The sequence below is a fragment of the Topomyia yanbarensis genome, chromosome 2 (assembly GCF_030247195.1).
Source record: "Topomyia yanbarensis strain Yona2022 chromosome 2, ASM3024719v1, whole genome shotgun sequence".
Classification (NCBI taxonomy): domain Eukaryota; kingdom Metazoa; phylum Arthropoda; class Insecta; order Diptera; family Culicidae; genus Topomyia; species Topomyia yanbarensis.
Genome location: NC_080671.1, coordinates 134280979 through 134294356, shown reverse-complemented (window position 1 = coordinate 134294356; position 13378 = coordinate 134280979). Strand labels below are relative to the sequence as shown.

The 13378-nt window shown below is 41.2% G+C and overlaps 1 protein-coding gene across 6 annotated transcripts in view; it reads left to right on the top strand.

The window, feature by feature from the left end:
- The window catches only part of LOC131681411 (dynein intermediate chain 2, ciliary), an 82836-nt gene that overhangs the window by 48391 nt on the left and 21067 nt on the right, over window positions 1-13378 (top strand). For all 6 annotated transcript variants that reach the window (XM_058962178.1, XM_058962177.1, XM_058962175.1 and 3 more), the window contains 2 exons: window positions 11034-11111; window positions 11188-11641. In XM_058962178.1, the coding sequence (XP_058818161.1) occupies window positions 11034-11111; window positions 11188-11641 (532 nt within the window). The remainder of the gene's footprint in view (window positions 1-11033; window positions 11112-11187; window positions 11642-13378) is intronic.

Here is a 13378-nt window from a genome sequence, read left to right as displayed (position 1 = left end):
TCAATGCTTTCACCTAAACAGTGATGTTCCGTTTTGCCGATGGAGACATCGTATTCCGGTTGTTCGGTTTTAGTTGGTTGGCTCCTACTACGTGCTCGTTCGTTCATTATTTATGACTCTGTAGTGACAGGCGCAGTGGGACAGATGCCTTCTGCTGTGTTTGCTGCACTATATTGATTGGACATTTTCGGCGCGGTTAATTAGGGTAACTGTATCCTAGCTCATCGTAACCCCTCCTTTCTTTCTGTCTAAACACATTAGCTAGTTAATCATCTGGAATCTTTGTTGAACTACCACGATACGAATTTTGATATTTTGCTTGTGGTTCTTCAAAATGATGCAATGACAAATGACACATCAGGGATCATTTACCCTATGTTACTATGCAGATTATGGGTGTTTTATGGCAATAAAGATTTTGTCATTTTATGATGATGATTCATTCTGATGGCGCAACCTTGCCCTTTCTGTGACATGCGACGGTATCTTTTGTCAATGTTGATTATTTCGTTTTATGAAAGCAATATGTGTAGTTATAGTTGATGGTTGGTCATCATTGGAAAGTCTTTTCAAAATGTCACATGAAAGGCATGACTATAATGCCAGTACGTGTCATATCAACACTGCTACAAAGATGGGGCCATAAACAAGTTAAGCCAACTTCACATCTTTTTTTGTTGTTAGCCGAAGCATAGTTTTAACAATCAATGTTTTGTATACAGTCATACGAAACATAAATTGATTCCGATGGCCTTGAGCCGTTGGTAATTGAGACAACGGTTTGATAGTGGTCGCTATCGTGGGAATCAAAGTTAACCATTCACGTGCAATGTGACTGTAGCAAGGCGAGCAGAGGCATGCATCTAATATGCTTAGGCGCGCTGATGGAGGAGGAATCCGTGTCATTTTATCGGTTTATTAAATTATCGAAATGCAGTTATTGTAAAGCCCGTGAATAAAGGTAGCTCGATTATCACCACGAAGGTAACCACTTGCCGGTCCCTAATAGTTAAAGTCTCCTAAAACAAGTCGTGGTGCAGACAGGGATTCTATGGTATCATGAAGCTGCCGGTGCCCAATCCCGTTTCAATGGGGAATAAACATTTTTCCCCATTTATTTTTACTTCATAAGCAAACAACTTCAATACCTGTTTCTTCTGAAATTTCACTGTAAAACAGTGTTCAAATCAGCGACCTCTTTCGATATATTAAACACCGAAGATTGCGCTCGCTGAAAGGAGGGGGTATTTAGCAGTCCATTGATTCAAAAATGTTCTTACCGCAGCTAGATAAGATAACAACAGACTATTATTAGTAATATTAAAAGTTTTTTTATCCCGTCCACAATGTCAACTAATTTAATAATCCCAGTGCAGCGATCATTCTATAACTGAAACAAAGAAACACTTAAAGTTTTTGATGCTACGGAATGTACAGGGCGTTCCTTGCATTATCTTAAGCTTCCGAGACCAGGAGGCACTGTTACAGCACTCCCAATAGATATCTCTTTCTGAGCCTCGTCAACGGACATCGTCTGCCCTTTACAAAGAAGTTTTAGAACGGAATTGTTCCTCCTCGTTGAAGGAGGTGGTGTGGTTTCTTTCGCATTTCTACGAAAAAACGCTTCATTTGGAAACATTTTGGAAGCATTTCAATTTTTCCCCGCGTTGGTTGTACGCGTTGTAAATCAAGATACTTTGAAGATTCTCACAGTAACGACACTCTTCAGCTTCTTACTAGATTAATGATCCACATGGTTCTGGTCGCACTTTCCTCAGCAGGTCTTATGGCTACAATGGGTCGCTGTGTAACAGAATTGTTTGCGATTATGGCACAAACAGAGGGTTCGGCAGAAGAACCTTGGGGGATATTTTTTCCATTCCTCTCGGTTAATACGGGATGCAAACGCTTAGAATTCAGTAATTTCACCGGCCAAAGTAAGCGATCTCTAATACTGCCAACCCCGTTCTGCAGCAGCTCCTCGCATGTGAAACTCTCATTGTTTACTACGACTTCAATCTTTACTTTCAGAGCGGATACACAGTACACATCACAGTGCCGCCTAAAGTGCTCGCATCAAGCAATATCGTTAGTCTGCTTTGAACTGACTATCTCGACCTTGATCTTGTTCCAGCGGACCCTTGATATTTCGATCACAGCTGAGAAGTATTCTGTCAGCTGTTTGGAAATTTATTAAAGATTCAGTCAATTAGTTTTGAATCGGAAGCAAATCACAAAGGGTAGAGAGTTTTTGGTATTGTTTAAGGGTGGTGGTCTTAGAAGTCGATTCTTACTCGACCTCCATTCGGCAATCTGGAGGAACAATAGACACCGTCAACGCACGGAGTCAGTGTCCATGCTGACGGGAAAAAATGATGCAGATAAATAAAGTTAAAAAGTCACTTATCATGAAACCTGGTTTCGGTTGGTTTACGGTATTATAATACCGCCTATTTTTATTGATTACTGTTTATGATAAATCTCTTCTACTGCTTATTAACGATAAAAGTTACATTTTATCCAATGCTTGATTTTGTGAAACTCACAATAGAAAGTTGTCTTAGAAAAAAATAGATTTCGTAGGAACAATTCGAAAATATCATTTTATAACTCGATATACTCCCAACAAGTAGTACTCATGCACACAATAAAGTTGTTTTAAATGAAAGTCTCAACAAATTCGCTAAAGACAGGAACTCTGCTACAATTTTTGAAAAATTGATTCTCTATAATTTTTTCGGAATAATGCCATTTGGATAATAAGATCGATTTTCACCAAACCCCAACCAAGCCAAATTTCTGGCTAAGCCGCTGACTTCAAGCGAGTAGAAACAAAGTCATTCTATACTCCTCCACCAGAAACTTCTTCAAATACTGCCTATCTATTATAATACATTGAAGACTCGACCCGATTTGATCAGTCGCCAATTTTGTCACCCTCATAGCAGACGAACAAGGATGAATTCGAGAAAATCCTTTCTTGAGCATGTTTTCCTTACTTAAAGAGCAAAAACTAAAATATCTGATCGTTCTCAGCGGTAGAACTCGTTTCCTGCCTTCCAATGAACGGACGAAGCGAACAAGGCACAAACAGCGAAACAAAAGACGGACTGTGATAAGGTATAAAAATACAAAGTACGATCGATCGACCACCGCCGGCGGTGACTGAGCTAGAATGAACTGATTTTATTTGGCACTTTTGTTGCTGGTAATAATACAGTGGCGAGGGTATGTGAACAGATTGCGCTCTGCCGCAACATACTCCCCCACCAAAACGAATGTTTTTAAATATATTGATGTTAACTATTCTGAACTCTGGGGATATAACTTCAAGAATGACTTGCAATCCAAACTAGATTCCTCCATCGTTGTTTGGATTGTCGGTGGTATTTTATAATGGCGACATGCTGGCGTTTCCGGACTTACTGCTACGGAGCACTTGCTGATTGATGAATGCATTCGGAGACGTTGCGATCCGCGCTACTGGGAGTAGATTTCGGTGGAAAATGCATTCTACTAAGCGGCTGCAAGTACGCCCACACTGATATAGCACCGCAGGGGGTTGATTTTGCTATACAGCTGCAAACCCGCTCACACCGGCATAGCTGAAGTGACGTAGAGCAAGTGCGTAGCCGATTCTCCTTACATGAATTCGCACTATCGAAATATCAAACTATCGGGTGGCAGGTTGTGGCACGATGGTATCCTGGTCACGGCACCAGATGATCGTTCTCAGCGGTAGGACTCGTTTCCTGCCTTCCAATGAACGGACGAAGCGAACAAGGCACAAACAGCGAAATAAAAGACGGACTGTGATAAGGTATAAAAATACATAGTACGATCGATCGACCACCGCCGGCGGTGACTGAACTAGACTGAACTGATTTTATTTGGCACTTTTGTTCCTGGTAATAATACAGTGGCGAGGGTATGTGAACAGATTGCGCTCTGCCGCAACAATATCATTTCAAATTTTTGCGCTAGAAGACTAACAACAAGAACATTTTAACGGTTTCAGTTTATTATGAAGAAAAAAAATGTCCCGATTTAGGCAATGTCCCCATTTTGACAGCCTAAAATACGCCATGGGGGTGATTAAACCGGGTCTTTACTGTTTTTAATATTCACAGTGTCCCACATTAATAGGTACATCCCATTTTTTGAGAATATTTTTTCCAATTGCATCAAACTACACCAATTTTTTGATAGTTTTGAAGGGGTTATTTTATCGACTTCTTCCAAAATTCGACAACCCAATTACCATTCGTTCGATAGTGTATGTTGAAAAGGTATACTAAATTAATTGTGTTAAGGGTTTATATGTTGCAGACGGAAAATATACAGAAACTTTCAGCTTTTTTCCTGAAAAATATTACAAAAGCTTATTAAAAAACTGTTCCAATTAGGGTTGAGAAAATTATAAGGTATTTTGAAATGATTAATAGATTTTCTGAGCAGCGTGCACCCAGTGCACTAACGCAAATGACGGAAGGTTATCGAAAAGTTTAGTGAAAAAGAAAATTCCAGTAAGGATGATGAATTTACCTAACGGGTTTTGAGAGTTTTGTTGTTCTTTGGCATTAGGATTAGCGATACTAATTCAAATCAAAGATACTACTGGGAAGTCATTTTTAGTAAAAGTCGATATCGAAGTAAATGCACGCACTTTAGACGAAGCGTGATATCAAGAGCTGAAATTTCAGTGCTTAGTTCTCAGTCGCGTTGGAAATTTAAGTAAGCGCTATTGAGAGTATGAACTTCCAATCGATTCAAAAAAAATATTTTTAGCCTAACACAACATATATAACCGCTTTAAGAAAATCCAGTATTCCGTATTGATTGAAGACTTTAGATATGTTATTAACAGAGCATTAGCAATAGTTTGTTTGTATGTCTATTTTATTGGCCATTTTTCCGCCATTTTTCAGCCTTTGAGATTTCTAAAACTGATATTGTCCTATGCTTATTTGAGCGATTCTCTGAGTCCGGCCACCATCCCATGTAGTATGTGTTATCAAAAACATCGTGAAGCATCAGGTTCTAAATGTTGCCAATCGATATACTGCCCATGATCGCATATCAGTCCCATAAAGATAGGAAATCCCATAGAAAACGGGACAACTATGCGATCATGGGTAGTATAATACCCGAAAAAAGTGATAATAATTATATGAAATATCTCATCACACTGTTAGGTGGATTAAAAGGGTTTTTCGTTTTGACGCTTCTTCGGTGCATTCTACATCCGACAAAATCGTTGATTAAGTTTAAAATCAAACGAATATGGTTAAGGGAAGATGTTCTTCGGACGTTTTTTTTTCTATTTGCGGAAGGAAGGACCCACCTTTGGATTGGTAAACAAAGTCTCATGGAAAACTAGTACAGATTGATTTCTGAATCTATTCCACTTTAAGCGCAACAAACGATGTCGGTTGTTGCATTCGAAATGTATTTCGATTAGAAATAAATCCGAAATCAAATCGAATTCCTGGCGATTGGTGCGGTGTTCGTTGCATAAGGTAGGCTGAAATGCTTTTGGCATTTAAAGATTTAATATGGAACCGTAGTATTTAGACCATATTTTCACAGCCATAGGTCTGATTCATACGAGCTTAACCAGCAGTCTTTGAGGATATTGAACCTCCCATTTGAGAATAAGTTTATGGAAATCGAATTAGCCCTCTCCGAGGAATACATGACACTTTAATTCTGGAATATTCCCAGAATATGTGGCTTACGGTTTTGTCGGGGTGGACAATGTATTCCAAGATATTTTGATTGGCCATCAGTGATCAAAGTTAAATGTAGATCTTGCTAACGAAGGTCCCATCAGTACTTAGCACAGGGAGGCCGAGAATCCATCATCGATGTCATTTGCTGAAGTCCTGGACTAACAGGATCAATGGAGAATGTGTGAGGAATATACCCACTCCGACCATCAAACGACCGGGTACAGCACCGGAAACAGGACACCGTTTTAATAACATGGAGGCAGAGAATCAAGCAGAGGTGTAAAACGTCGGTCTTCGCCCAAGAGGTGTTCATCGAAGCACTTGAAGTAGGAGATAGGACATCCTCTTGAATCTAGTTAATAGCGTTTTCGTTTTTTCTTAGTGCTACATCGGTGTAGTGCAAAAAAGGAGATAGATTGATTACACCCAAGTTTGAATGAGTATAGCGGTATAGTGCACTGTCAAAAACGAAAATGCCATAAGGGATCACTCAAATTACGTAACGCAGAAATCGCCCAAAATTGACTTCCCCCTCCCCCCATGTAACAAATTGCCACAAATTTCTCCATCCCCCTTCCCCTATTACGTAACAAATTCGAAGCATTTTTTTTCTTCTGTGAAACATGTTACGTAACGATGCAGCTAACTCTCCCTTCCCCTATGTCACAACATGTCACAACTTATCGTACCCCCTCCTCCCCCTACGCAACTTATGAATGATCGCTAAGTGCGGACGAGTTGACGGCAGCACTAACAAGGGCGTGCGATACGACGATGTCGATAAATAGAAAACAGAAAAACGATTGCTGCCCAGGAAACTGATGGAATACGACGATTTACTAGCCTCCGAGCGTGGAGAATGAGTCAGAGAGCTCGCAATGACACCAAATGAGAGGAGAAAGTGTTTAGAAATCCATAGAAGCTGACGATTCCTTATACCACGAGGAAGAACGAACAAATTAATCCTTGGAAGAACTTGAATAGTCAACATTGTTCGATAACATATCGAACATTCTTCGGAGGAAAGTGCGACGAGACTCCAGCGTTGGCAAATCTAGCAACATGCATCTATTATTGTTGTACGGCAGAAGAAAAATAGGGTCGTTCCAAGCGCGCTCCAACCGGTTGCTTTGAACAGCAGTGTATGGTGCCCATACTTGTACGGCATACTCCAATATGCTCCAGACCAGTGCGCAGTATATAGATCTTAGCGTGTTGAAATCCACAAAATCAACAGGGTCCCGAAAGCCCAATGTTGCAAAAGCCTTCACCGTTGTTGCGGTGATGCGGTCGGTGAAACGAAGTTTTCAGCCAAATAACACACTCTCAAATCACGGATAGAATCCACCCTCTCGATGACACAGAACTATCGAGCGTCCAACACTTATTACCTTAAATTTATCGACGTTGATTTGCATGCCATTCAGCGAGCACCACCCCTCAATATTGACTATATCCTTTTGGGAGCACAGCTGAATCGAGTTCCGAAGCAATTGAACGAAAGATTTCCAGATCATCAGCCATCGCCATCGGTTCTCAACCATTTTCGTACCACGGACCTCCTAGAAATCGCCCTGGGTTGCTGCGGATCTCCACGGATAAGCATCGATTTTGTATGCTGTCAATATGTTAGTTTGTCAGTTTGTTAGGAAACAAGGCTTGAAAATTCAATCTGCACTCGGAAAATATATTTTTCTTCGCAGAACCCTAGCAACGACTTCGCGGCCCTCTAGGGGTCCGCGGATCCCAGGTTGAGAATCACTGCTCTACGCTATTGAACGCGATGTACGAGAGGCATGAAGACTGTCGGTTTCGTGGATGATGCGGTGCTCCAAACAGTCGGGGAATCACTAGAAGCGGTGAAGGTACTCGCCACGGAGGTGATAGATTCAGTGGAAGACAATGATGAGGCAGAAAAATCTGACTATAGCCCACCATAAAACAGAGGTTATGTTTATTAACAACCGAGTATCAACACGGGTTTGTCACGAAACGATCATCAACTTCCAACTTGATAGCTTACACTTCTAAGTTATTTCTCACCGTCAAGAAGCGTCATCAGGTGGACGCAATTTACATCGTTTTTTCAAAAGCGTTCGACAAAGTTCACCTCCTGACTAACTGGTTTCAGTTGTATCTTTCCGATCGTTCGGCATTCGTGAGTATAAAAAACACGCGCTTACGCACATTCAGAACACCCACAGGTATCCCGCAAGGCAGTCATCTGGACCCGCTTATTTTTATTTTGTTTATTAACGATATCTGTAGTTGGATCAAGTCTGGGAAAGTGCTATGCGCGGATGATCTCAAAATCTTCCGAGCTATCGCTTCGGCACTTGATGCCGTAGTGCTTCAAGAAGATATCTGTACTATTCAAGAATGGCGCACGCTTAACGGAATGGAAGTCAACGTTAATAAATGCAAAGCAATTAGTTTCGGACGCTTGCTTACTCCAGGATGTTATTAATACAGTCTAAAAGGAAGAACAATTGAAAGCGTCGACTCGATCCGTGACTTGGGAGTGCTCTTCGATATGAAGATGAGCTTTTCCGACCATATCACCGCGACAACTGCCAAGGCTTTCGGAATGCTGGGCTTCTTAAAGCAGAACACGGCGGACTTCGATGATTTCTATGCACTAAAAGCCGTTTACTGTGCCCTGATCAGAAGTGTTCTGGAGTATGCTGTGCAAGTGTGGAACACGCGAAAATCACGATCGGAGATTATATCACCAACTCGAGAGGTGAGGTGAAGCTATTTGGCGTAATAATCGACATGCGATTGAAAATAGTAACGGCGATTTTGCTTGTGAAGAGATGGCAAGAGTGACCTGTCTGTCCGGAAGGCACAGACATTAGATGGACACCGTAGCACATAGTTTTCAGCTTCCCTCGGCTCGGCTCAATACAAAACGGTTTGGCTCAAACCTATCAGCGGTGGCAAACACCAACCCAGATAATATCTTCCACAGAATATATCGCGATGGAAATACTTAGAACGCGATTAACGGAAACATCGTGCACATGGATCTGCAGCGAAATTTGCGGGATGATCAAGCGAGGGGATGAATAGAACAATAGGTAATCGCCCGTGGAATTGACCAGATTCACTATAGGGGACTAGCTCTAGTAGTTCGCACCGATGCATTGGAAGTGGGTCGTCAGTGCTCTAGTATACCGGACGCCACCGGACTATCCAGAATCGTCGGATCGACCCCATCAACCTACCGTGAGCAAGCTAATTCCTATGCCTAGGACTAGATCAAGTAGGTCGCGTGAAGCACCAGTATTGGTTCGTCAGGGCGCCAGCGAACTGGAAGCGCCGGTTCGATCTCGACACCTGAGTAGATCGCGACAAAACTGGCTAAATGGCTTCCACAATGGGCATCGGTATGGGGAGTAATTCTGCCGTCGAGAAATTCTCAGTCGGAATTGGGCTGATTAACCGCCCGGCATTGACTATCTGAGTATATCGTGACAAAGCTAAATGGATTTGGAAATGGGAGCTAAATGGCTACAGGAACTAGAGACCAGGTATTTGGATCTTTTGAATGCTTACCATAGGAAACACACTAACACACATTTTTAAATCTTGATGAACAGATTCAAATGGCATACGACACTCGGCACTCCGTGCTTCAGTTGAAAGGTCCAGTTTCAGGATGATTGCATAGCCTTTCTTTATATAAAAAAACCAATAATGCATTGACGATTCCTGTACTTTTGATAAATCCGTTTGACTCTCAATTTAGTTTTTTTGTGTGGTTACATACCAGATGGGAAAAAACAAAGATATTAAAGATGCGCATGGACCAGCGTTAAATGATCTTCCAGTACCAAGCATGCAAATTTGCAAGTCTTTAGGTACAAGCGATCGACCAAAGTCGCCGTTTCGATCTGAGCTCGGAAAATTTTAGTATGAACAAAATGTACGTTACCTAGGCTGCTGTATATAAAATAATATAGAATTGTTTAATCAGAGATCGATAAATACATGGACGAAAACCTTACGTTTGTGGAATACCTTTCGAACCATTTCAAAATAAGTTCCAAAATTTCAAACTAAAACGTTAAAGTCCTAATAAATCTTAAAGGCTGCGTTTCGATCTCGTATCATCAAAATCGGACACTAATTTATTGCCAAAATAGATTAGCGTAGGATTGACGGTAAGTTCTAAAACGGAAACACAAAAATTATGCTTCCAATAAAACGATTGGTGAAAATTTAGGAATGAATTAGGCAAAATCATTCGTTTCTCCACTAAGGATAAAATTGTTTTGAACCACATTTGTGCGTTAAGAGCACAGAACCTGTAACTAAATTAGTTATGAAATTTGCGGTTAAATTTCGTCTCATCAGAATCCGACCATAACTTAGTGACAGAACAAAGCTAGCACCAACTTCTTTCTTGCTGGAATTTACGCAGGGCTATGGGTTTGCTCAGCAACACAAATAGTGTTTTTAGAGCTAGCGTCAATCCGGCGCTAGCTTAGTCCTGTGACTAAGTTAGTGTCGGAGTCTGGAAGTTATTTAAAACGCATAAAAATAGCGTTGCGATTGATTTTGAAGCTTGGAGTGTTCAAGAAACGTCTTTCTGTTGTCACTTTTCCCAAAGTCCAATATTGACATTTCCAAAAGTCTACTGAACAAGTAGAATCCTTGGAGTGGGGACTGAGAATGACACTATTTCGCCACTAGATGGATTAAATCGGGTTTTAAAGATAACGTTTTCAATCAGAAAACCTGTGATATCCGACGGAAATTTTCAATGTGCTCGTAAAGTTTGAACAAGTTCAAAACCAAAAAACGGCTACCTGCCATAAGCCTCTTAACAACTATAGTGAATAAAGCGCAGAAACACCCATCAAAGTGTAGTAAAATCAAAATTAATGCAAGTTTTATGCTTTATGCGCTGTGCCAGCAAAGTTTTTTATTATCATCGCACCTTTTTATGACGTACAGAAGCTCAATAGCTACTACGGTTCCCTGATAGCATGGAAGCCGCTCACGCTGTTATATGAATTATGCAAGAGTGTAAGGTGATCCAGATTAGTCAGACTCTGGACGAAACGTATAACGCAACAGCTTTCTATTTATAAACAGGTACTTACATTTATTAGTTATATTCATTGAATTAAAAGCTATTCAACCATAATCGTAAAATTGTTTCTAACAAAGGCTCTGGTTTCGGAAAGCTGGATTTTTGTTCTGTGACCCCAAGAACGAGTGGGGAAATTTACGTGCACCGGTTGTATTTACGTTGATTAACATTTTCCATTCTCTCTCCGTTTTCCTCTTCAGTGGATTTCATGAAACAAGGCAACGAGGGAGCTGTCTGCTTATTCACAATAAAAAACCCATCATTTCCCGACTACAGAAGTAAGTTCAACGAAAATACCAGACTGTTCTGTTAACGGCTTGACTCGTGTGAAAATAAATATTTTTACTCACTCAGTAACGACCGAGAGCGGGGCGATGTGCTGCGATATCCATCCCAAGTACCCGTACTTGATAGCCATTGGGTTGTATGATGGGAACGTGATTGTATACAATCTCCAGGTCGGCACCAAGGAGCCCGTGTACATGTCCCACGGCGTCAACGGGAAGCACTCGGAATGCGTCTGGGAACTCAAGTGGGGACCAGACATGCAGGACGGAGAGATCAATTTCTATTCGGTTTCCGGTGACGGGCGCGTATTCAATTGGGTTTTGATGCAGAACAAGCTTGCGATTACCACGATAATATCCTTGTTTCTGGATATCGAACAGGTCGGTGGACCGGATGGAAGCAGTCTGAAGCTGAAGGGATGTGGCATGTGTATGGTTTTTCATCCGAACAACTCGGAGATTTTCCTAGTTGGTACAGAGGAGGGATACATTTTCAAGTGCAGTACGGCGTACAGTTCCAAGTAAGTGTTCCCAGGTAATTTATTTAGTTTGATGTTGGGCTGCTGATCTGATTTATATAGGTACGTGGTAGCTGCTGATGTATATTCAAAGGTTTATAATTTATGGATGAAATGTTTTTTGTCTCTCTCATATAGAAAGGCTATGCAATCACTCTAAAAATCGTCAACCTAATCCTGTCCCAGAATGCTTTTTTTTTATTCATTTCGTTTATTTGATAGGCACAAATGCGTTAGCTTGGCGGTGCCAAATACTTTTGTTTTTACATTTTGGATATCTTAAAACTAGGAGGTTACAATGTTGAAATATTTTTTTTTTACAAAGGAAAAGAAAATTTACAGCTATCTTAAGACTAGAAATAAGATTCAATATACAAAAGAGGGCCAAAAGATTTTTTTATGAAAAAATTTAAAACAAGGGATTCACTTTGATATACAAGAGGGGGAGTAATAGTATTTTACGAAATATTTTACGGTTATCTTAAAACTAACAATATAGTTTAGTACACAAAAGGGGGAACAAATATTTATGAGAAACTTCACAGAAATCTTAAAACTAAGGATTCAATTCTATTTACAAGATGGAGGACAAGAGTTTCAATAAAGAGTAAAAATTATAGCTATCTTAAAACTAGGAATACAGAATACTAATTTGAATTTTTTAACTAAAACTTATGCTTGGATATCCAGAGGGTGGCTTATTTCCGCATCAGTGTAGCAGCAGTTGTATCAAGGGACAGGGGAGAGACAGGGAAAGAAGAGCAAAACTTGCAACTTTCGCTCGAAGGGGGGGGGGGGGGGGAGGGGGATCAGCGAAACAAATTTGCGCTTCAGTCTAGTAAGTCGTCGAGTACCGGATTGGCGGATTGTATTCTTCGGACCCGCGGGGAATACTTCAAAAGTCATCGGACCTCGAGTCGCTCTCGCTTCAGTTTCCTTCTATGCAGGCGTAGTGGTAAGGGCGACGGCGGTTACATAGTGGCACTCTGGAGCTGATCGGTTCCACAAGGCAGGAGGAAACTCTAAAAACGAGAAATAAAAGAGAGGGGCTAAATTGGGATATTTATCGTTTTTATGAAGGTATAAATAAGGGACATATAGGGGAAATCACGAGTTGCCAGCATATCTCGGACTGGTACATTGGGTGGTCTACCTCGGGCCCGAAGGGATTCCTTTAACTGAGACCTGGCGTCACAATACCCGGCGCATACCCAGACAACGTGTTCGATGTCGTGATAGCCCTCGTCACAAGCGCACAGACTACTCTCCGCAAGCCCAATACGCCGCAAATGCGCATCCATGGTGTAGTGATTGGACATAAGTCGGGACATTACGCGAATAAAATCCCGACCCACATCCATCCCCCCGAACCAAGGCTTCGTTGATACCTTTGGGATAATCGAATGTAGCCATCGTCCAAGTTCCCCATTGCTCCACGAGGTTTGCCAACTGTTGAGCGTCCTCTGACGACAAATACTAAAAAATTCGTTGAAGCAGATTGGTCTTTCGTATATGTCACCATTTAATGCGCCCACCTTTGCTAATGAGTCGGCCTTTTCATTGCCCGGGATAGAACAATGAGAGGGGACCCAAACAAAGGTAATCTGATAAGATTTTTCAGATAACGTACACAAGGACTCCTGTATCTTCCCCAGAAAATACGGTAATTGCTTTTTAGGCTTCACCGCACGAAGAGCCTCGATAGAGCTGAGGCTGTCCGAAACGATGAAGTAGTGATCT